This window comes from Pecten maximus, chromosome 11 (genome assembly GCF_902652985.1).
Source record: "Pecten maximus chromosome 11, xPecMax1.1, whole genome shotgun sequence".
Taxonomy (NCBI): domain Eukaryota; kingdom Metazoa; phylum Mollusca; class Bivalvia; order Pectinida; family Pectinidae; genus Pecten; species Pecten maximus.
This window is the reverse complement of record NC_047025.1, coordinates 13,909,506-13,935,054: the sequence shown is the minus strand read 5'-3', so window position 1 is coordinate 13,935,054 and position 25,549 is coordinate 13,909,506. Positions and strand designations below refer to the sequence as shown.

Below are 25,549 nucleotides of genomic sequence, written 5' to 3'. Positions count from 1 at the left end.
AAGGACTACAATTTATATCATTCTGTAAAGTTTTAACAAGCAATGAAACCTGTTTCTTCAATCACATGCATACAAATACATGTACTACTTACCTCAAGTGTGCAACGCAGTGAGCTTCCGGAGACCTGACATGGCTCCATCTGAACATAACCATGAGCCTGAAGTTGTAAAAATGATACAAACAAACTCCCCAACATATCAACATCAATCAGTGTCATTATATGTGACAGTTCATAAAACGACTATTTTTAAAAATAGGGTTGTAGACTACCTTAATGCAAGCTTCAAAAATCAGCACAACCAGGAGGGAAACCCCATTATTTAAGAATTGAAATAAGAACGGCATGATGTAATCATAGCAAGACATGATGTAATCACAGCAAGGCATGATGTAATCACAGCAAGACATGATGTAATCACAGCAAGACATGATGTAATCACAGCAAGGCATGATGTAATCACAGCAAGGCATGATGTAATCACAGCAAGGTATGATGTAATCACAGCAAGACATGATGTAATCACAGCAAGGCATGATGTAATCACAGCAAGACATGATGTAATCACAAGGTATGTTGTAATCGAAGCAAGGTATGATGTAATCACAGCAAGTCATGATGTAATCACAGCAAGACATGATGTAATCGAAGCAAGGTATGATGTAATTACAGCAAGTCATGATGTAATCACAGCAAGGTATGATGTAATCGAAGCAAGGTATGATGTAATTACAGCAAGTCATGATGTAATCACAGCAAGGTATGATGTAATCGAAGCAAGGTATGATGTAATTACAGCAAGTCATGATGTAATCACAGCAAGGCATGATGTAATCACAGCAAGGCATGATGTAATTACAGCAAGGTACGATGTTATCGCAGCAAGACATGGTGTCATCATAGCAAATCATGATATAATCACAGCAAGGCATGATGTAATCGAAGCAAGGCATGATGTAATCAAAGCAAGGCATGATGTAATCGAAGCAAGGCATGATGTAATCGAAGCAAGGCATGATGTAATCACAGCAAGGTATGATGTAATCCTTTCAATGTATGCTTTAATCATAGCAAGGCATGATGTAATCATAGGCAGGCATGCGCTGTAATCACAGCAAGGCATGGTGTCATCATAGCAAATCATGATATAATCACAGCAAGGCATGATGTAATCACAGCAAGACACGATGTAATCACAGCAAGACATGATGTAATCCTTTCAAGGTATGCTTTAATCATAGCAAGGAATGATGTAATCACAGCAAGACATGGTGTAATCACAGGAAGACACGATGTAATCATAGTAAGGTACGATGTAATCATAGCAAGGCATGATGCAATCATTGGCATGCATGCGCTGTAATCACAGCAAGACACGATGTAATCACAGCAAGACATTGTGTAATCACAGCAAGACACGATGTAATCACAGCAAGGCATGATGTAATACTTTCAAGGTATGATGTAACCAAAGCAAGGCATAATGTAATCCTTTCAATGTATGATGTAATCATAGCAAGGTAATGGTATCGGCCAACTTAGATATCGTTACGTTGGACAAGCTAAGAAAAAAAGTTGCAGTTTTTTAAATGCAGTGTTCGGTAAACCTGCGATTCGTAAGAGGCGACTAAATTTGGGAACTTATCCTTTTTTCTTCTTTCTGCCTAACATGTTCCTTATTTCTAGTATCTTCCCTTGACACTGCCTCATTTTTTTGGCCTTTACCATTGTAGTTGAGCGTTCACCACTTTAGGAGGTCTTTGAATCACTTCAACTTGACGAAACGTTACTACTCCTACTTACCGCACAACATTTGGCATGAATCTCTACCATTTCGTCTTAAGTCACGCATTGCTGCCCGCGAAAGCACACCAGGCAAAAACATTTTTTGTTTTTAGAAAGACGAAAAAGCCGTCAGCAGTATAGCAAAAAGTTATAAAATGATCATATAGCTGTTGGTAGGACGTTTAACAAAACAAAACAAAATCCTCACTAAGTCTTAAGATTGTATTGAAAAATCATTCGATGTCTTTTCTCTAAATAATTTCTTCATATGTTACACGTTAAGCATGGATTATTGCTATGACTCTTGTCTCGGGTTTGTTGTTGTTGGTTTTTTTTTTTTTTTTTTTTTAATATACCTTCCTTATAATGTCTAGCTTGTTTTACCTAACCATATTACAAATACGGAACTATCTAAACTTTAATTAACACATGTACATGCATATAATTACCACATTTACTCGCTTCTTACATCTTTTACGTGAATTAAAATATTTCAATTGCTGATTCGAATTATTGAAATTTTCAACTTGCCTAAGTTTTTTTTATAAATTAAGAGTTGTCAGCACTGTATCCAAATTATTGTTTAAATGTTTTTTGTTTTGTTTTTAGAGTCATGTGGGAGATAAGCGTAATGCTAATATTGATAGGACATTGACAAAATAAAACAATAGACATACATCTGTATCTACACTCTACAGTTCTCAAAGATGTCTCTGGATAAATCGACATGCTTATGATCATGGATAAACGATTAACTTGACTAATTAACATACCTTGGTGATTTACTACATAAAAACATGGAACCGTTGTAGGTAAAGGATTTGACGTTTACAAGACCAATACATTTTCGTGGAAATGAATGAATGAATGAATGAAATATTTTGCACCTTCTTGTTTATAAAGTTCTATTAGAAACATTCACAATGTTCCTTTCAATTACTGCCGAAAAAAAATGAAAATATAAGCCTACCCCTTGTAAATGACATCAGGGACCTAACTATAATATGTGACATAGAAGTATATAAATTGTATATATCTATCTGAGGTAGTATAACTAGATATATATCAGAACTTTTTAACCAACATATTAAGGCGTTAGCGTAGACTTTGAATATACGTGCGTTATAATTAGTAGCGTGCGAATTGCGTTACCTCCCTTTCCGTCGAACTCTCTTACCGGAAATCATACTTCACGATCGTCTGTCAACTCCTCTTTTTCCTAAAACCCCTCTGTGATCTATCTAGACGGAAACGGTAGGTACGTACTGTGTTATGACATATACATGTATATATCAGAAAATTCTGCTTGGTTCAACTGTTCAATATTTTAACTGTAGTTTTGCAAGAACTTTTAGTGTCGTACTCCAGTCTCCATCCCACAATAGCAGTTCTACTAGCAAGTTAGTTAGATTCGCTGAACTATTCTATGTTTACATTTTACTCTGATTGAACAGCGACATCTAGGCATAGGATCGACGTTTATGTAGCCTATATACTCATTGTTTTTCTTGTTGCTATAATAGCCGGCATTAGGAAGCTGTGTAAACTGGTCAGGTGAACTTAATCCGTAGTCGGTGTTTCTTGACTTTTGGTCCAACTCGGATCAGCAACATGATTTATGAACAGGTTGGGCACAGCCACGCATATGTGTAATAGTCTTTCACTAGAGTAACAAAAAAGGACCTGGACGTCATCTTTTTAACACGACCCAATAAACCAATGTGACACTGTTATTTCGCTCATATTTCGCTCAGTTGACATCGTTGTAAGGTGGAAACGGAAACTGTTGAATTTCCACAGGGAACTGTTCATTTCTGATATCTAGCTTTTTGCAGCCACATTATAATTGATGACAGTGATCGATAAAGATTGTGAATTCTACAGCAACAAAAAATGAATTATTCCCTTTTTAAATGGTATTATAGCTATTTCCAAATAGATATAGCAATAAGATGGAGTCAGATGAAACAGGTTCTCTTTGGCATATACAGATCCCGGATACAATGCAATGAAACAAAATTCAAGTCTTCTTGTACTAATTTGTATTAGATATATAAAGGTACATGTAGATGTGTGCCTAAAGTTCAGAGGCTAACACCGGAACTGACTTGATATACAACGTTTACTCAATAGTCAATATACCATTAACAACACAAAGAAACCCCTATAAGCATGCAATTATAAAATGAAAATAGGCATTAACTAAAGTTACACTTAATCCAAAATTCATTAACTATTGTTATCTGACATCTACTGTGGTCATAAAGCTAGGTGTCCTGACAGATATGAATTTATCACACAGCTGACTGCGCTGGGATAGCCCAGACAGCATCTTATTGTAAAGATAACCCGCAACATCATTAAAATTGAACTTGACCTAGTAAAGGGTCAACTTTAACTCTTATCACAGAGGCTATGGAAAACATACACCTGGATGTTTTACTCTAAATTATATTTCACAAGTTCATAATTGCAAAATTATAATTAATTTATTCACCAGTTGCAACATACTTTTAATTTTCGAGTTGTGATAGCCATCCCTGGTTAACAGCTATACGCAATACACAATATATGCTGACCCATGCAAGAGGTTTTTTTGTCATGATTATTTATGTTTTCAGTTTGCAGAATGTAAAAAGCCATACAACAATGTATATATAGAAGTGCTGACGTTAAGGGGATTTCTGAGGCTCGATCAACACAACTAAAGTTGAGCAAGGATGCCTGCTAGGAGCCCACCACCCCTGGTGACAGGGGTGTCACCCAAGGAAGGACCCCCAGGCACACGCATCACAATAAGAGGGGAGAACCTGGGATATGATATCAATGACCTCATAGGTATTTTAACATTATTTTAATTATTCCCATGTTTTAATACATAATTTCCCAGGCCTAGTGCATACAAATTGATCTAATCTTCAAAATAGGTCATGAATCAGAGAGTGACATTAAAGTTTCACTAACTCATATATAACATCTAACTTGCAGAAGATTTTCTTGGCATGTTATTTTCATTCAACTTGATATTTGATAACCTTGTTTACATATTGTATAACAGTTTTTTTTATATATATTTACATAGTACAAGCATATATTATACATATAATTACATATTAATTAACTTGACGAATGAGGTATTTATCAACAGTCATACATGTTCTTGTTGTTCTCCACTTATGTTCAGCTCTAAAGTTGGCAGGAAGGACCGATTCACTAATTGTCAGTATAATGTGACCTTGTCAAGTCTCCAGAAGTACCCTGTAACCCTACTGTGTCAAGAGATGTGGCATTTCACTCTAGAAAAATATACTTTCCTTGACTTTGCCCTTTTGTTTTGATATAAGGCAATACCATGCATGTATGCTTTTGTTTATCTGTTTTTCTTCAGAAAACAAAATTGTTTAATCGTAGATAAGATTAGTTTGGAAGTCATGGTACATATTACTGTATTTATCCACAAATAAGTAAATAGTAAGTGTGAGTGGTTCACAAATATACCATCCTAAACTTTATTATTCAAGATTGTAAAAGATAATGGGCTTATATAAGGACAAATATGGTAATTGTATACATTGTATATAGATACAACTTTACAGTCATCAAATTTCAAATTTTATAAACTATTTTCTTTTTTAACAGGACTAAAGATTTGTGGTGTTGATTGCTTGTTGTCGTCGGAATGGAAATCTCCGAGTAAGATAATTGCTCGGACTGGTCCAGGCAAGGGAAAAGGTGATGTCATCGTGATCACAAAGTCTGGTGGACAGGGAAGCTGTACTGTAGGGTTCAAAGGCTACTTTGTGCAGATAGGTATGGAAATTTGTAAAATACAGCCGCTCAAGTACTATCAGAAATACCACAATATGATATATATCACAATTTTAAAGTTGTGATATATTAATATCACAATACATGTTTATAGGAGATAAAAATAAAATTAACAAGCAAGTCTTAAAGTTATATAAATATTTATATTGTCTAGAAGTTCAGACTAAATCTTTAGAAAACAATCTACTTAAAAACAATTAACAGTTAACAACAAAGCAAGCATCATATGCCAGTCTTACTGTATTCTGTTGAGTTCACCATATTTGTTTCCCTTTATTTAGCAATTTTACACCCATAGCTATGTAAAGAGTTAAGCTTGTTTATCAAGACGGGCATTGTGATCTCATTTTGAAGTCACAGACATGTTATTACCATGAGGCAGGGCCTCCAGTTGATCCTTGAATTTGAATACTGACACAGTTCAGAATATACATAAATAATCCAATATTGAAAATTATGAAATTATTGTAAACTCATTGAAGTTATATGTCTTTTGCACCTCCCCATCAAGATTTTGACATATCTTTTGACCTGTTTCAAATTTTTGATTGCCTCCTATTATCAGTTTAGGGTCTAAGCATCACTAACAAGTCCTAGAATGACAAAACAGCTGTTGTATGGTGCAGTTTGATTTATTTTGGCTCTACTGTATCTTTTCTTACTCTCTCTTTTCATTTTATTTTTTTTAATGGTGCTAATACCTTGTGTGTCTTTTGTGCAATCCTTTCAGAAGTCAGAGCATCATTACTCAGAAAGCTGAATGGTGAAAACACAAAACTTATATGTCATATAGACATGTCCAATCAAAACATAAACATCTACTGGATCCACTGCATGATGTGTATATCATACTATATTATGATTTACAGTGTCTAGACATCTAATTAACTTGTTACAATATTTTATGGTCAGGTCCTCTGCAAGAGTCTGCCATTTGGATCGATGAATCACAGAGCGTAATGACCACTATGCGTCATGGACGTCCGCAGTCGCCTATATTCTCCAAGGACGATGAAGACCCTCTTGGAATCTCAGATGAAGGCAGTCAGTGAGTATATATGTATATGGCAGTTCCATAATAAAAGGCTCATGACATATCAAATTATCGAACTTATAATAAATTCTATAAGACATAGCCACTTGTATTCGACCCCCTAGGTCGAGTCTCAGTATCCAGCCAACATTTACTGAAAACCAAGGTAAATAAATCATTATTAAGTCTACACTCTATACACTGAAGGACTGTTTGTGGTTTTCTTAAGATGAATCTGTTTTCATGTTTCAGTGCTAAGTTTACAGAAGAGGAGTTGGCAGAGATATTTCCAGAATGTAAGATTTTACATCGAAGAATTTATATTCTTGTTTTCTTTTGTGTTTTCTTCTGTATATCTATGGTATATACACTTTTTTTTTCTTTTTTTTCTGTATGTCTATGGCATATACAGTTGTATTTAATTAAATTTTATAAATAATAGAGAAAGCCATTGATGGTGTTTGTCATTGCTTCCAGTCTTCCAGTGAATTTTCATACAGTTGTGGGATTGCATGATGTTACACAATGTGTACACGAAGTATGCACAATGCCCTGACAATAGGTAAAAATGGGTGGAAAAGTTGCTAATATAGAAGTAAGTTAAAAATGAATAAATATGATATTTTTGTTTTCTTCATGTATGAGTATGACCAAGTCATAATTAATTTGTATGTCAGATAATGTAGATCTGTCATGTGTAGACTGTATAAACCTGATATTTAAAGGTATATTTTCATATTTACAAAGATATAAGTTGTGTCGTTAGTGGGTGTGTATGATGTATTCAACACATATGCAATGGTATGCTCATGGATTTTTTTGGTGCATTGTGCAATCTTTCAACTGTACATCATTAGATTTGATGAGTTTACTTTTTAATAAGTATTATATAAATTATAACTATATTGCAGCCTCGGGAAACATGTCCCTGGAGAACTTCTCACCGTCCTGGTTTCTACTGGAGAACCATCACAATACAGGGTGAGTATACAATGTACTCACTTATATATATCCAATGTTTAATGAAAATGGTGACAATTAACTGGAGGGAATAGAAAAAACAGAAGAAAGGTTTATCTTACCACAAGACATTTCATTAGAGAATAAGGGAGATTTTGTTGGCGGGAGACTATGGCATATATGCCAACTACAACATTTGTCCCATTGAGAGAAGGTGTTTTATGCATGTTTCCATGTGAACTATCTTCATATCATATAGTCCCAGTTATCACTGATTAATTCAACTACCGTTTGTTAAAAGGATGTCATTGAATAAGTTCTTAATGCCGAAATGTACACAGTTATATAGAAAGTTAAAAGTAAGATCCTTAATAATAAGTGGCAGTAAGGGGAGTTAACTTGCAATTTAATGTACTGAGATAGAAATATCACAGATCAGTACATTAGTTGAAATACCAATTCAATTTAAATATGCTTTTGTTACCAAGTATTTCTATTTCATGTTATTCATATTTGAAAAATTTGAAAATAATTTATGTTTAATAACATTTATATTAAAAAAGATATGTCCATATCAAAATATTTTTTCTCAATTTTAAGACTAGTTTTGAACTACATTTTTGTAAAAAGCCAAATTTTTATTTTACTTCTGTCTTGTTGATTAAATTATATAAAAAAAAGTATAGTTATAAATTTTCTGGTATTATTCATTGCAGTCAAAATCCATTGAGATAGATGCAAGATACCAGTGCTACATTACTTTGAATACCAGTATTGTCATATCTAACATACTAAGATAATTACAGATCAGTAGAATTTTGGAAGTTATTTTCACATTACCAACGTTAACAGTTTTGAGGACCTTAAGGCTGGTCTGGCACACATGAAGAGACGAGCTACCCAGAGATCAGAGGGTCCAATTGCTTTTGTTAAATCTAACCTCTCATCCACACTAGACTGCCTGGACAGCCTGGAAGGTGAATTGTCATGTTCATTGTTTCTGTTTGTAATGAGCTTATACTCAATCTGTCTCAAACTTTTATTCGATATGTGATGAGTAAATTCATCTGATCATGACATCTTAACAAGATTATCACTTATTCTTGTTCGAAAAAAGTTCTTTAGTTTTGATGTTTTTAAAAATATACATGTACATAATTTACTGTAGTTATTTTGATTTTGTATTCTTGTATTTTTAACTTTAACTATCAAAAACGTTACATCCTCAGATATGAACTTTATTCGATATATACTACTGTAAGTACATCTTTACATTCGGCACTATATATTTGATTTCCCTTTTACTTTGATGTCATTTGTATCTTTAACAGCTATGTATGAGAAATACTGTTGTGACGATATTCGAGGCCAGTCCATCAACTCCTATGCTGTCCTGCTCATGCGTAAGTCCTACTTCTTTGTAAGAGTTAAGTGACATAGTCAGGACAACATAGCACAGTCTGTGTTTGCAAGGAAACTGAGGTCACAGACAGTCCTATGCTGTCCTGGCAATTCACTGGATACCATGGGAAAGTCATCCTATTTGTTGTTCAGTGAGTTAACCACAAGCTACTACAAGTTCCCAGTAGACCATGCCTCAAAATGTTGACCCTTGCTGTTTACAGGGCAATACACTCAGCAAACAAACAAGTCCTGCCAGTATATTTACTTTGAAGATAAAGTCAGTATTGTAATAAAGAAGTTTTTATGATATCTTGTATGTGTTTGTTTACTCAACTTTATTTTGACAATAATTCTTGTATTCAATTGGGATCCTTTTCAGGGCGATGTTTTTGGATTGCATTAATTTATTTTGAACAAGAGGTGCCTTGTATTTCGTGTTATAAGGAACAGGTCTGTGTTCACTTCCTGATCATTAATTAGAAAAAATGTTTATTTTAAACACAAACAGGAATTTATTATTTTGTTTGTGAGTTTTCGAAAAACATTTGTTTCCTTTTTTAATCAATGAGTGCTAAGACTAGCTGCTCATTCGTACAGCCATGGCTGACATTGGTATTGCACAGCTTCCACCCACTCACTCTTCTCAATCTTATCATTCCCAATGAGGGTATTGTAGACTCCAATTTGATAATTTGAGACTGATAGATAAAGCGTACCTTTACAGAATGTTATACAGGAGACATGGATACAGCATCACAAAAGCCGACAGAAAAAAACATGGGACAAGCTTAACCTCAGAAACGCCAACACCATTATATCTTGGAGGATGTTTCAGTTTATTGTCTTGTCTACAAGGGTCTTTTGCCCTTAGATTGATACAAGTTCATTCACATCCACGTCTGACAGAAGGTTCAAACCTAATTGAAAAGTTTATTGTTAATATGTCTTTACCTTAACTGAACATAACATTTCAATGCCTTACATACATTCACTGTGATTTTACTATAGAGGCGAAGTCCTGTGCAGATGGCTTGTTCCAAGAAGTACTGGGAAGGAAAGACAAAGCTGACTCAACAAGAAATGCTCTCAGTGTCCTTCAGCGATTTAGGTTTCTTTTCTATCTCCCCCTCAATATTGAGAGAAATATCCAGAAGGTAAGGTTCATACCAGATAGAGGAAAGAACGTTTTGTCAGGTGGCTCCGTCACCTGAGGCAGATAAATACAAATAATATTTACTTATTTTGACACATTGTCATAGAGCATAATCAAAATATGACAAATTATCACCATGGTGAATTGGCACTACCATATACATTGTATAACACAGTTTACAGAAACTGCAATGAGAACAATCATAGTTTAGTGAAATACAACTTGTATGAATATTGTTAAGTTAAGATTTCCACTTAAATATGTATGTTTACACTACTGAAAAATACAAAACTTATTACTATTAAAATTTACAAAGCTTCATACTACCTTACTTATGGTAGTACTTGTGCTTAATTTTTCTGTAAACTGACCCGGAGTTGTCCCCCCCTGATCTTGTATGTCCATATTGAGACTGTAACATTACTTTACAGGGCGATTACAACCTCGTCATCAATGACTATGTGCGAGCCCGATCTTTATTTGCTGATACTCAAGTCCAAGTGTTCAGGAAAGGTAAATTATATTTCAATCTCTCTTAGAGCCATATTTTACCAGTAGTGAACATGTACTTTATAATAGTGATAAACCCTTTCCTTCGAACGGAATTGATTTAAGCTTTTCAGAAGTAAAAACATTTTACATGATACTGAACGCTAACTTATTTTCTTAGCAACTGAAGTTGCATTTTCGTGCCTAACAACTTTTAGGCAGCAATTTCATAAGAGGCCTTCTGTACCTGTGATTGAAACTATTTCACTGCAACTAATTTTTGCAAATTTTAATCACTGGCGAAAGACGTGAAAATTAATCACACACAAAAATAAGTTGGTTTACAGAAGATGGACTTAAAGAAAAGTCCAGTGGCAAAATGTGATAAAATCTATTGTTGTGTCATTGTCATTTATTGAAGTCCTTTGTTAAAAGTATTCAAATTTACAAGAAGTATTAAATCATTACTTTCTCACAATCTGCTTTTACGGTGTTTTGAAAAGAAAAAATCAAAGTACTGGGAGTACTGAAAATGCTGTTATGTTTATACGCAGTGTATACAGAGGTTGAGTCGAGGGTGAACTCCTTCCGTGAAATGTTACAGAACAAGTTGTATGAGTTACCTAACACGCTGGAGGAGCAGAAAAAACTGATACGGTCAGTGTTCATGTGTAGAATTATAAACTATCCATTTGTTCTAGTATTTGTTACAAATGTAAGGAATCCCAGAAATAACCTGTCTATAAAGACTATCTGTCTGTAAAGACCACTATGCTCAGAGGGATACTCAAAATGGTGTTTTCTGTAAATAGCCTATTTATAGGGACTATCACAACCTTTAGATACATTTGTCTTTTGACTTGAACTTTATTACTATTTTCAATTGGAAATTCAACCTGATATGATTCCTTGTTATTGTAGTAAATAAAACCATGAGGTTAATGGTCCCAGGATATTTACTTTGTAAACTTTTAAGATTGTCCAGGGTTCTGATATTAAGCCTGTGGCATGCTGGGATTAAGGGCTAACAATTTTGTTCAAATGAATGACATTGACCAATTTACAAGGTCACAGGGGTCAAATGTGTTACAATGTCTACTTGGTGTATTTCTTGAATGATCAATTGACTGTACTGTTTTCTGTTGGCCATGGTGAGTTACTGGTTTATCACCTACATGACTGAGCCTTTTTCTAGGCTATGTCTCACTGGCTATAGTCAGTGTCAGATTTAGTGACTAGAACCTATCCCTATTGTAGATACCTGAACAACCTTGAGTGTCCAGGTGATCCGGCCTGGGAATGTCTCATCAATCAACAGAAATGGCTCCTCAACATCCTACACAAGTGTAAGGATCAGCATATTGATGAAGGTAGGTGTGACTTAGCATAGGGAACATGATGTGGGTATGGCTTGTTTTGTGGGATGTGTTTGAATAAAATATGTGGGTATGGCTAATTTTGTGAATAACATATGTGGGTGTGGCTAATTTTGTAAAGGGGGGGGGGGGGGTGTCATTAATAACATGTGGGTGTGGCTTATTTCTTAAGGGGAGTAGTTAATATGATGTGTGTGTGGCTTATTTTGTGCTGGAAGTGTTTTAAATAAGATATGGGGATGTGATTAACTTTGTAAGGGAAGTAGTTTGTATGAAGTGGGTGTGGCTTATTTTGTTAGGAGAGTGGTAAATACGATGTGGGTTGGCATGTTTTGTAAGTGAAGTAGTTAATACAATGTAGGTATGACTTACTTTTTAAAGTGTGTAAGTTATATGATGTGGGTGCGGCTTATTTTGTAAGGGAAGTAGGTGAGACTTATCAACTTATAAGTTAGTGCATCTGAATGACAAAGATTGAAAAAAGTAGTGTTATTTATAAACAGAACTTGTTCAATTTAGTTGAAGAAAAAGACTTTGCTTGTCAAGAAATTAATTGATTGTAGAATTGATTAACACAAGTGTGTTTAAGGTTATTGTAACTGTTAAACTCCTGCCTTTATTGTTGTAGAAATGAGGTGTGTACAAACAGAAGGTGAGGCCCCAGGGAACATCCTTCGCAGTCCAGGTATGTCTGCTGCTTATCACATAATATTGATGAAAAACAGCAATAATTTGGTACCATTATGTAAAATACATAAACAAATTTATATTCTGTAACTTAAATATGTAATTGGGCTTTCTCCACTTGTTGGGGATGTCTCCGGTGTAGCTGCAGAACTCGCTCTATTATGAAATAATATCATTTGGGAATAGGGCCCGTTATTGACCCCAAAATGCCCAAAAAGATAAAGAAGGGGAAAAGGTTTTTGTTAATAAGAATTTTACATTTTTAAAAGTATTTCATATTGAAACATGGTTCTTTAAATGTTTATAAAACTAATATTGGATATAGGATAATTACGTATAATTATCACTATAGAGTCAAGTCATTGAATCTGTAAGACAGTGAAACTTATCACTTCTCAATGCAGGTTACAACAAGTTCCGTACTCCACAGAAAGTGTCGTTTATAGAGGAACTGACTGAGCTGGTTACAGACAATTTCCCAGACCTCTGGAAACTTGGACAGGCATTCTTTTCAGGTTCCTTGTTTACTAAAGAGGTTCGTGCTTGTAAAAAACAGAACTAATGTAATTATCTATGGACAAAATCTAAAAATAAAATTTTGCTAGAGTTGATTATGTTTTGAATTAATTAATTTAAAAGTCTTTGTAATTCAATTGGCAGAAATTCTTTTCTTTATTATTTAAGTTCATCAATTTACCAAAAACTGTGTTATTTTTTCCAGTCTGGTGAAAAAACTTTTAAGGTAGATGCGGCCAAACATAGCAAATTTAAGGTATGTTTATATTAATCAAACATAGTTTCTACTATTTGATTACAATAAGTTGAGGATATTTTTACTGGGTTCTAATTTTTATTATTCTTGAGAATACAATAAATTAATGAAAAAAAAAAGATACCCTAAAAATTCAAAATAAATTTGTGGTTCATTTAAATGCATGTAATAAAAAAAAAAAAAAAAAAGAACTGAATGTAGATTTATGTCAGATACATTTTTTTCCAGAGTGAATTGTTTTTATTTAGTCTCGTAATGTGAAGTTGGAAGTTGGACAAATTCTTGGAAAATTGTAATTGCTATATTTTGGATAGATATTTGATTTGAGCAAACTTTAAAAAAAAATGGAAACATATGCCACCATGTTGTACACTCAAATATTTTCTCATTCTCTAGCAAATGATCACAGGAATCATAGCTGTGTTTGCTAACCTTGTGCGAGCCTCATTTCTGCCTGAATCTCTGGAAAATATTCCCTCTGAAGAACGTGCCCAATACGGGGTTTGGCACAGTTCTAAACAAGACATCTCTGGAGCTTGGCTTCCTATCTGTGTCCGCTACATAAGGTAGATTTGTTGTTTAATCATAGATTGGCTAGTGCTACGGTCCCACTGGGATCTCTTGTTTATAGCAGTTCACAGTTAATGTATTATATTTCATGGATTTAAACTCACTGGAAAATATGTATTTTTTCCAAATAGTAAAAGTTATAATCTTGACATTAATACAGGCAGTTTTACTCTCAAGATAAGCCAAAGTTCTTCGTGTATTAAGTCCTGAAAATTCTTAATTCGACCCAAAGACTAGTATCACTAATTACCTCAAAGTCATAGACATTTGTATACGATGCGCCTTTTTCCTGTACATTTCGGTATTTATTTCATTACTTTTAGGCACAATCACTCATATAATCATCGTGGGACATAGATTTCATCAATAAAAATTGTGCATGTTCCTAATATCCGAACGAAGGAATGCTTCTTTTATACTCATTCAGAGCTTAATACCATCATGCAGACCTAAGCTATCTGCAGTATGTAAGGTATTATTTAAGGTATAAGAAATAAAGTTTAGCTGTCATGAATACTGCAAAACTAAGAATCATGCTGACATTTGTAGGCTAAAGTCTGTTGGGTATTTAGTATAATAATTTTTGGTATTTAGTATAATAATTTGTGGTATTTAGTAGAATAATTTTTGGTATTTAGTATAATAATTTTTGGTATTTAGTAGAATAATTTTTGGTATTTAGTAGAATAATTTTTGGTATTTACAGAAACTGCGTAAGCTCCTTGACACAGTTAGATCTACCGGGAGATTCGTCAAGTCTGGTTACTGACCTGGCACTGGACATGAGGACTAACTGTATGTTCACTCTGCTGAGACAGGCCATAGCTGGTAGGTTCTGCTTTCTGAATTCTCACAATCACTTATTGTCCAGATTTCTTTTCAGTAAATTTTACGTAGATAAATTATCAGTTAACAATATTATTTTTTTTTTTAAATAAGTATTCAGGACTTTTGAAGTTTTTTGAACTTGGTCACTCTGTCGTGTCTTATGTTAATAAACTGCCTCTTGTCTCTGAGAGTATTGTCACAAAGTGGTCCGGCGGCTGAGTGTTAACTTACCTTTTACCAATGTGAAAACATGGGGTCCCTTGGCCAACCATTTGATTTAGGTTTTCTCCAGTTTCCTCCCATACAAAAATCCCACACATGCTTCCATCTGGGCCAACAAGGCTGATTAATATAAGTTTATGTAACTTGTTGTGCAATAATGAAAAAAAAAGTTCTCTACTGATTGTCTGTTAATGTTGAATTACCTCCCTTGAGTATGTTGTTATTGAATTACCTCCCTTGAGTATGTTGTTATTGAATTACCTCCCTTGAGTATGTTGTTATTGAATTAGCTCACTTGAGTATGTTGTTATTGAATTAGCTCACTTGAGTATGTTGTTATTGAATTACCTCTCTTGAGTATGTTGTTATTGAATTACCTCCCTTGAGTGTGTTGTTATTGAATTAGCTCACTTGAGTATGTTGTTATTGAATTACCTCCCTTGAATATGTTGTTATTGAATTACCTCACTTGAGTATGTTGTTATTGAATTAGCTCACTTGAGTATGTTGTTATTGAATTAGCTCCTTTGAGTATGTTGTTATTGAATTAGCTCACTTGAGTATGTTGTTATTGAATTACCTCCCTTGAGTATGTTGTTATTGAATTACCTCCCTTGAGTATGTTGTTATTGAATTAGCTCACTTGAGTATGTTGTTATTGAATTAGCTCACTTGAGTATGTTGTTATTGAATTAGCTCCCTTGAGTATGTTGTTATTGAATTACCTCCCTTGAGTATGTTGTTATTGAATTACCTCCCTTGAGTATGTTGTTATTGAATTACCTCCCTTGAGTATGTTGTTATTGAATGTAGCTCCTTTGATTGAGTTGTGTTCCTTATTTCCTCAGACGTGCAGCAACTCCACACCAAAGAAACATGGATGGTTGAGACCGATGATGAGTCTGGAGGCACCACACAACTGGTTTGTACATCTTATACCAGGATACAATTTCTATACCCTGTCATTTTACTGAGGAGGGGCGGGTCAGGCATATAGTGATCATCAGCGATGTTCATACATCCTATCCCATTCTAGATCAACAAATTTTGGTTCATATTTTTCCTATAGCATCATAATATTGAGATTCACACTTAATCTTGTTCTTGTGGTCAAAGTTAAAGGGTTAAAGGCCTAGGTCACCTTTGACTCCTTTTGCATAGGACACCTACCCCAGTAGTCGCATAGTAGAGGACATTCATGTGTTACAAACTTTTTTAGTTGCATTTAAATCCAGTGTTCAGTAAACCATAATTTCCTGTGCATATCTTGAGCTGTGGGTTATGATAATGCCCTTTGTGGTTATCTTGTGAATTTCCTGTTTCAGAAATGTATAAAAATATGGTTTTTAAATACTTTGTTATTTTCTCTTTTATTCTAACGAATGCTTCTTGTTATTTTCTCTTTGTATTCTAATGAATGCTTCAGTCGTATCAAAAGGAAATAAAAAAATCTCATAATTATATCATCTTATTGTTTCATTTAGAAATAAAAAAATATTGTATCATTTCCAGATTTGCTTTGTTGTTTTAATTTTGCTTTCAATCTTGCAGCCTGCATTATTTGAGAACATTGTGAATGAAACCATCCAACATCTACATGAAGTAGTGGTCCAAAACAAGGCAGGGGAACCGGAAGTAAGTAGTTATCCTGAGGAAGACATTCTCAAAACCTGAATACAAGTTTCATAGTTCCCCCAATAGAACCAGATTTGCGTTGTGTCAGTCAATCCTTCTATCTTTTCTCTATCTTGTCCAGGTTTTATCTCCTACGGTACATGTCACTGGAACTTCATACTTCAGGTATAAATTCACCTTGGAGTGTAATGAATCAAAAATAGATCACTTTGACCTACATTTTGACTTTTGACCTACATCAAAGAAAAAAGGTTGTCAAGTCTCTATTTCCTACACTGCCTGTCACTGGAATTTCATACTCAATGTATGGATCCACAATGGTGGGGCAGTTTGTCATGTATCAAATGTAGGTCACTTTGACCAGTACATTTTGTTGTATTTTGACTTTTGATCTACATTAAAGAAAAAGTCTGTATAGGGCTCTATCTCTTACACTACTTGTAACCACAGGGGCTTGGTACATTCTATTAACCCAGACTGAAAACTAGACTTACTATTGACAAGGATAGGAAGAATGTCTTTCAAAATTCAAGACCATTTTTTTTTTATTCAATTCTGACCACAAATGAAGGCTGATTCTTTCCATTCATGGCTCGTTCTAAAGAAAATATTCCATGTTTGGTGTCTGTCCTTGAATGGTATGTCATATCTGATTGGTTAGCAACATTGAACTGTCAATCCCTGGATGGTATAGCGTATCTGGTCATCGACATTCCTGTAACTGATCAGATACGCCACATTTTTCTCATGTTCACGTTTTTAGGATTCCATCTAGAGTAGATAATGCTTTGTTGAAAATGTTTTCTATTTGAGACACCAAAAAATGTACTATATAGTATATACACTACAAACTGGATTTGACCAGATCTTGTGCTGCCCATGCATTCTGAAGTGTCTTTCAGAGTCTTGCCCATTTTATTTCGATCATATCAGTTTGAATCAGAATGCTTCCCAACATTGTAAGAAAGCATACAAGTCACATTTAGTATTACAGAACTACATCACTATTATTTATCTCCAACTTTCAGATATTTAGCCAAAGGATTGTACAGAAGGATGCTACAACACTATGTACACAGCTGTTGCAGGCCTTTGACCCCTGTCTCAACTGTCTGGCTTTCACCCCACCACCTGTTACCAACTCCAATAAGTAAGTTATCTACCTTGTTTGCCCTTCACTCCACCACGGGTTACCCTCACCAATAAGTAAGTTATCTCCCTTGTTTGTCCTTCACCCCACCACCTGTTACCAACATCAATAAGTAATTTATCTCCCTTGTTTGCCCTTCACCCCCACAACGGGTTACCAACATCAATAAGTAAGTTATCTCCCTTGTTTGTCCTTCACCCCACCACCTGTTACCAACATCAATAAGTAAGTTATCTCCCTTGTTTGTCCTTCACCCCCACCACCTGTTACCAACATCAATAAGTAAGTTATCTACCTTGTTTGTCCTCCACTCCACCACGGGTTACCCTCACCAATAAGTAATTTATCTCCCTTGTTTGTCCTCCACTCCACCACCTGTTACCATCACCAATAAGTAAGTTATCTACCTTGTTTGTCCTTCACCCCACCACCTGTCACCAACACCAATAAGTTATCTTCCTTGTCTAGCCTTCACTCCACCACCTGTTACCCTCACCAATATGTAAGTTATCTCCCTTGTTTGTCCTTCACTCCACCACCTGTCACCAACACCAATAAGTTATCTTCCTTGTCTAGCCTTCACTCCTATCAGCTGGCACCAACACCTGTAAGTAAGTTATCTCCCCTGTCTGACCTTAACCTCTTTGTCTCAAAATCTTCCCTTCACTCTAAACACCAGTCCCAAATACTAGTATTTGAGAAGCCAGTTATCTCAACTGTTTAGGGATAACTTGTTATACCCCCGCAACGAAGTTAGGGGGAGTATACTGGAATCAGGTTGTCTGTCCGTCCGTCCGTCCGTCTGTCTGTAGACACATTTTGTCTGGACAACTCCTCCTAAACTGATGGGCCAATTCCGATGAAACTACACACAAATATTAATGATCATGTGTAGATGTGCATGCCACTTTATTTTTTTTCAAAATTATGGTTGCCATGGCAACTGGTCACTATAAACAGGTTTTCTGAAAAGAACTATAACATTAAGTTTGTCCGGGCAACTCCTCCTAAACCGAAAGGCCGATTTCAATGAAACTTCACGCAAATATAGAGGACCATGTGTAGATGTGCATGCCACTTTATTTTTCACAAAATTATGGTTGCTATGGCAACTGGTCACTATAAACAGGTTTTCAGATAAGAACCATAACTTTAAGTTTGTCCGGACAACTCCTCCTAAACCGAAGGGCTGATTTCAATGAAACTTCATGCAAATATAGAGGACCATGTGTAGATGTGCATGCCACTTTTTTTTTTTTAAGTATGGTTGCTATGGCAACTGGTCACTATATTACTGGGTTATCTTAGTTAGCCTCTAATTAACAGTTCCAATTCACCATTGACTCGTGCAGATTGCGGGGGTATTAGTCAGCCATCCTGGCGACAGTTCTAGTTGTTTTTGTCAAGCGATTATTTATCATTACAGAAGATCCAACCGACCTAACCGATCGTCTGACCCTAACGTAGATGTGAGTGAGGAGGGTGTCTTACCACTGGTTAGTAGTATGTTTGTTATCAATCATGAACCAATCATTTTCAATCCTGGGAAATTTGGTTTATGGTATATGTAGTAATTTTCAATGTGTACATTATCCTTGAGAACTTAGCAACCCTAACAAAATCACAAAATTAATTATTATATAGACATACTTAGATGTACATAGACACTAATATTTAAACCAGTTTAAATTTTATAATCTTCTGTCATACTAAATTTGCAAAAAAAGTCTCAAAAATTGCAAATGGTAAATTTTGATGATTTTTGCAAGAATTGCAACTTACAAAAATAACCCAATTCAAATTTTATATGATATTTAACAGCTGTAGATTGTCGTCAACACATGTCCTTGTACACGTAATAGCAGTCTTTTGAAATACTGTTGAATCATCAATATAATGGGTAATAATCCATTAAGTCTGCATTTACTGTAATTATCCAGCATTACTGAGCAATAAGCCCATGTCTAGTAATAAGCGGACCCATGTCTATTGTTTTTCAGTAAAGATATTAACAAATGCTGTTATTTTAACCTGCAATAAGCCTGTATCCTGAGTCAGATTTATTTGTTGACCTCCTTGGCTTATAACAGGATATATATGGAACATCTTCACAAAAAAAACCTCTGTGTTCTGTATGACTGAAAACACTTCGTTTTTGTCATCTTTGAAAGATCTTGCCGAAGTTCTACAAATCATGAAATAAGTTTCTCTGTAACGCAAAATTTAATCAGACTGCATCATTTTTGTGTTATCATGAGGAATATTTTGGGCAGTGTTTAATTGATTTCATTTGTAAATCTTATTGCAGGATAAAAGACTAATCATCATGCTCAGCAACTGTAACCATACAATGGAGAGAGTTCTACCGCGACTCGTGGAAAATCTCAACAAGCTCGGCTACGTGGAAATGAACAGAGCATTAAAGGTGATCAACACGGCACCGTCAATACATCAAATTCTGTAGAGTTTCACTCAATAATTTCACTTAGAAAGTGTTGGTTTCATGTTTTTTTAATCGTTAATCCAATATCACTGCCAAGACTACCATTTTGAAAACCATTGGATGTTTATAGAGGGAAAAAGAGAAAAAGAATTCTTTTTAATAACACACCACAGTCATGAACTGAATGAATCTGTATGGTTGTTCCTCACATGAGATATTTCCTTTTGTCATCTAAAATACAAAAATAATTATAGAACGTCCAAAAATAGTTATGGAGCATCTTAACTACAAAAAAAATCATCACAAAATAACATGATGACTACATGTACATGTACACATGTTCTTCAAAGAAATTAGTACACTTTGTTGAAAACAATAACTTTCTACTTCCTAAAATCGAATGTATTTGTTAGCTTCTTTTACTGGAATTCACTAGATAGCTAAATTTTGTAGTGTAATAAATTTTCTGATTATGATATTACCAGACGGCAGAGTCGACGTACCAGGAGTTGGACGATAAGCTGTTTGAGGCATACGTGGAGGAGAAATCGAACCCAATAGTCGGCACCATGGAACAAAACATGTACAGTGGCAAGTTTGATTGGAAGACTTGTAAAAAACCATATGGTAGGTAGTGTCCCACGGGTATGTAAATATAAGTGTTTATTACATTTTTACCAGTGAAATATCAAAAATTATTCATTCTATAAAAGTGATATTTTTCACTAGTGAAAAATATCACTTTTGCTGATTTGACCAATCAAATTAATGATTAGAAAATACCAAAATAATTGACCAATCAGAAAGTCCGACATATATGTCAGCACCTGGACAGGGGAAACTACTTTTTTTGTTTACAAATTATCGCTGTAGGCCTAGTTAGCATACGGGGTAGGTTTTTCGTTGATAAAAAATGTAATAAACAGAATATCTAACAGTGTCTTCAGTAATACCAAATATATTTCACTCGTGTGGCTAATATTTTGATATTTTTCACTCGTGCTGTGCACTCGTGAAAAATATCAAAATATTAGCCCCACTCGTGAAATATATTTGGTATTACTGAAGACACTGTTAGATATCCTCTATATCTTATATACAGAGTATGGGTTAATTGGGTACAAAGTAATTTCTTATCTATGAAGAATTTCACAGTATCTAACATATTGTTTTACCAGGATGTGTAATGTCTCTCATATATACATATAAATTAGATAGTTCTTCTCGAAACAGGTTTCTACAGGTGTACTTTGATTGTGGTCTTATGAATGGACACATTGTCCATATTCTTGAGGATCTGCTGATATCTCTGCTCAGTTTATACTTGTTTGGGTTTTTTTTCCCTTTAGGAGTCAGAAATTACCTGAAGGAGGTCATAATGCAAATGATAGAAGTCCATGCTGAGGTATGACATTCAGATAATCATTAACGACACAGTATGACTTTGTATGACTTTCCATGTTTTCTCCAGGTACTCCAGTTTCCTCCTATATGAAGATCCCTCCCACACTGTTATGAGGGCATTCAATATCATTTGATCTATTTGATCAATGAATTTTATCCTTAAACAAAATTAATTGATTTCTTAGTCTATATATCATAATTTGCTTATAAATTTATTATAACAGTACAGACAACTGTATTACATGCATTCCCCAGAAATATCTGTTTTGATCAGAAATTTGATTGCCTACAAACCTTTCTGGCGTTTATCGTACAGGTATTTGCTGTTTCCCCGGCGTTCGTAACCAGAGTAACTAAGAATGTGATAGAGGCTGTCGCTGAGGAGATGTCACGACTCGTGGAATGTATCACTGAGTTCTCACCTAATGGTGTACTCCAGGTATGGTGTATAACTTAAACCTGTATCATATATAAAAACAGTTTAATACAGTTCTAGATGTTATTTTCTAAACCTGACAAAAAAAACAAGAAATCAAATAATATTCGCATCATACATTTGCATTTGTAGACTTTTTCTTCGACAATTCTTTGAGACTTAAGTAAAATTAAGAAATGTTATTAAAAGTTATATCTATGTATGTATTTGTGTTTGGGGTAGAATGAGAATCGAGGGAAGAATTGGATGATATGTTTGAGAGGTTTCCACCGTTATTTCAAAATTTATATTATAATTACTATATCAACCCCCATCTTACTTGGACATTTCTGTTTTTTCCAGGCCAGACTGGAAGTACTCGCTCTTCAGCAGACAGTACAATTGTACCAGACCCCTCATGCAAGGTAAGTTCTCATCAGACCCCTCACACCAGTAAGTTCTCATCAAACCCCTCATGCCAGTAAGTTCTCATCAGGCCCCTTACACTAGTAAGTTCTCATCAGGCCCCTCACACCAGTAAGTCCTCATCAGACCCCTCACACTAGTAAGTTCTCATCAGACCCCTCACACTAGTAAGTTCTCATCAGACCCCTCACACTAGTAAGTTCTCATCAGACCCCTTATGCCATTAAGTTCTCATCAGGCCCCTCACACCAGTAAGTTCTCATCAGACCCCTCACACTAGTAAGTTCTCATCAGACCCCTTATGCCAGTAAGTTCTCATCAGACCCCTCACACTAGTAAGTTCTCATCAGACCCCTCACACCAGTAAGTTCTCATCAGACCCCTCACACTAGTAAGTTCTCATCAGACCCCTCACACTAGTAAGTTCTCATCAGACCCCTTATGCCATTAAGTTCTCATCAGACCCCTCACACTAGTAAGTTCTCATCAGACCCCTCACATTAGTAAGTTCTCATCAGACCCCTCACACCAGTAAGTTCTCATCAGGCCCCTCACACTAGTAAGTTCTCATCAGACCCCTCACACTAGTAAGTTCTCATCAGACCCCTCACACCAGTACGTTCTCATCAGCCCCCTCACACTAGTAAGTTCTCATCAGACCCCTCACACTAGTAAGTTCTCATCAGACCCCTCACAACAGCTAAGTTCTCATCAGACCCCTCACACCAGTATGTTCTCATCAGACCTCTTATGCCAGCTAAATTCCTGTCAGAACCTGGTTTCTCGGGATCACATTTAGGTCTAAATGTCAAACTTTCCTGTTACTATAATTTCTTCATTAAAAATGTTTTGAAGTGATTAAGTTTCTTTAAAATGTTTCATGGTACAAAAGTGCATTGATCACATTCACTTTTTTTTTCCTTTTTCTGTTTGCCATGCACATCACATGTCTGGCTTTGTGAAAATCCTTTTTAAAATATTTTTGAAAACACATTCAAAACTACAGTACGATATGTACTAGTGAAAGATTTATCTCCCTTGCACAGTTTTTGACATTGAAATTATCAGAGAAGTTTGGGCCCCCCATCGGTTGTGAAGCTATTGCTATATGCACTGACAAAGTTGAATGAAGGGAAGTAACTCTGATAGATAAGAATCTGAGTAACTGATCAGGAGACAAAGTTCACTGTTATCGAGGTGTGAGAGATTTTTCAAGTAATATTTGTTGATATTTCATATGCTGTTCTGGTTTCAAAATCCTTAAAAAATGAATATATACATATATAGTGTGCCTGTTAAATGCAAATTATATACACAAATTTTGTGTTATACAGTGAGTGTTTCCAGGAAGCCCTAGATGCCCTACCTGCCATCAAACAGGATGACAAGAGGTGAGTCTCATATTTGGTTAAGACTTTCATAGTAAAAAGATGAGATTTTATAATTTATATTTCAAAAATAGAAGAAAAAATTGGTTTTCTGTGGCCCACTGTTTAATGTCTTTGACAGTTAAAAATGAATCAAAAGAAAAGAAAAAAGGAAAAAAAGAGAGTCGTATTCAGAAAATCTTATACAAATGTACACGAAATCTTATCTGATTATCTTATCATCAATCTTTATCTTATAAAAAGTCCTTATTCGAGATAAAAATAATCCTACCTATCCATTTGTTCATTTTTACATTTTTTCAATTTTTGTTTGTTTTCAGAATTGTTGAAGAATTACTGAACAAATTTAAATCCCAGATGAAAATTCAGCTGATGTGCTTCTACAGTGACAGTTTACTGTGTGACAGAAATTCCAGCACTGCTTGATCCTAGTCATTCAAATGTTTGAATCTTGTGATGATCTTATTATTATTGCAAAGGCTTCTCATGATCTAGATTTAAGATATTTATCTGCAATTTTAAGACTATTAATTTTGTTGTTGGATAAATGAGCAAGTGAAAGGCATTGCTGCAAATTCAACATGGAAGGATACAAACATTCTTTTGGTTGATTCAAACATTTTTCTGCCCCTACTATTTTAAAGAGGGGCATATTTACACCCATGTCTATACACCTGCCCCATTCCATTCCGAATCTGACATGTTTTGAGAACCCCTCCACAGATTTGGTTCATATTTACCACAGGGACTGGTAGCGAATTGTCAATCTTAACTTTGTAGATAAATCGGTGTTTAATTCTACATACATGTTAAGGTGGTCGATTTGCTACCAGTCCCTATCCGACTCTCCAATTACAGATTAATCTGTTAAGTCTTCGTTTAGATTCCTACAGAAGCTATCACTCATTTAGCTAATTACTGTGATCATGTACACTTATAGTTCGATTCTGATTCTCTTGGTCAGCTTTGAGGTTTGATGGCATTTAATGTATGTGGTGTACAATATTTCATAATGTTAATAATTTATGTATTGATGTAGTAAGAAAAGTCACGTGATCATTATGGTTCCATTCCATGTAAGGTGCAATAAAGTGATTGTATACATTGTCATGGGTGTTGTATTGTTCGTTGTTGCTTTAGGCCAGACTAATCCCTGTGAACTTTCTAAACTTTGGTTTTGTGAGAAAAATGCTTCCAAAATATTTTCTGTAATGTGGTGCCACTAAAGGGAATGTTCTTTAAATGTTTTAACAGGCTAAAGAAGAGCGAAATGTCAGTCTGTAATTCTGTCTTTCACAACATACTCACGGGGGCTTGACATGACCCTGAATAAAACATTTATCACCAGTGTCCGACCCAGATCACTTTTAACGTCCCATGTGAACATAGTCAATATAGACCACAGCACATACTTATATGCTGATGACGCAAGGCTCTATGGCACAATATGAAACAAAGTTCAGCAATGGAGTGGGACTTCTCTTTCACCATCAAATTCGCTGAGAACAGGAACCAAAGATTTAAAAAGGATTACACAATGGAAGACAACTTCAGTTACAAAATTAATGAGGAAAGGGATATT

The 25,549-nt window shown here is 35.0% G+C and overlaps 1 protein-coding gene across 2 annotated transcripts; it reads left to right on the top strand.

Annotated features, from left to right (window-relative positions):
- The first annotated feature begins 2,917 nt into the window (after nucleotides 1-2,917).
- LOC117337592 (exocyst complex component 2-like) lies at nucleotides 2,918-25,077 on the top strand. Of its 2 annotated transcripts, none has more exons than XM_033898637.1 (28): nucleotides 2,918-3,042; nucleotides 4,406-4,622; nucleotides 5,424-5,594; nucleotides 6,525-6,660; nucleotides 6,898-6,941; nucleotides 7,557-7,626; nucleotides 8,458-8,582; nucleotides 8,937-9,008; nucleotides 10,018-10,163; nucleotides 10,594-10,675; nucleotides 11,206-11,308; nucleotides 11,909-12,021; nucleotides 12,656-12,712; nucleotides 13,119-13,249; nucleotides 13,436-13,486; nucleotides 13,883-14,052; nucleotides 14,763-14,884; nucleotides 15,955-16,028; nucleotides 16,658-16,741; nucleotides 17,770-17,891; nucleotides 19,318-19,387; nucleotides 20,200-20,316; nucleotides 20,820-20,961; nucleotides 21,684-21,739; nucleotides 22,055-22,177; nucleotides 22,517-22,578; nucleotides 23,914-23,970; nucleotides 24,288-25,077. In XM_033898637.1, exons 2-28 carry the CDS (start codon nucleotides 4,505-4,507, stop codon nucleotides 24,391-24,393), a joined length of 2,724 nt encoding a protein of 907 aa, XP_033754528.1. In that variant the 5' UTR covers nucleotides 2,918-3,042; nucleotides 4,406-4,504; the 3' UTR covers nucleotides 24,394-25,077. The 2 variants fall into 2 exon arrangements, with proteins under 2 accessions (XP_033754528.1, XP_033754529.1); XM_033898638.1 differs by having other exon boundaries at nucleotides 2,935-3,038.
- Nucleotides 25,078-25,549: the final 472 nt, after the last annotated feature.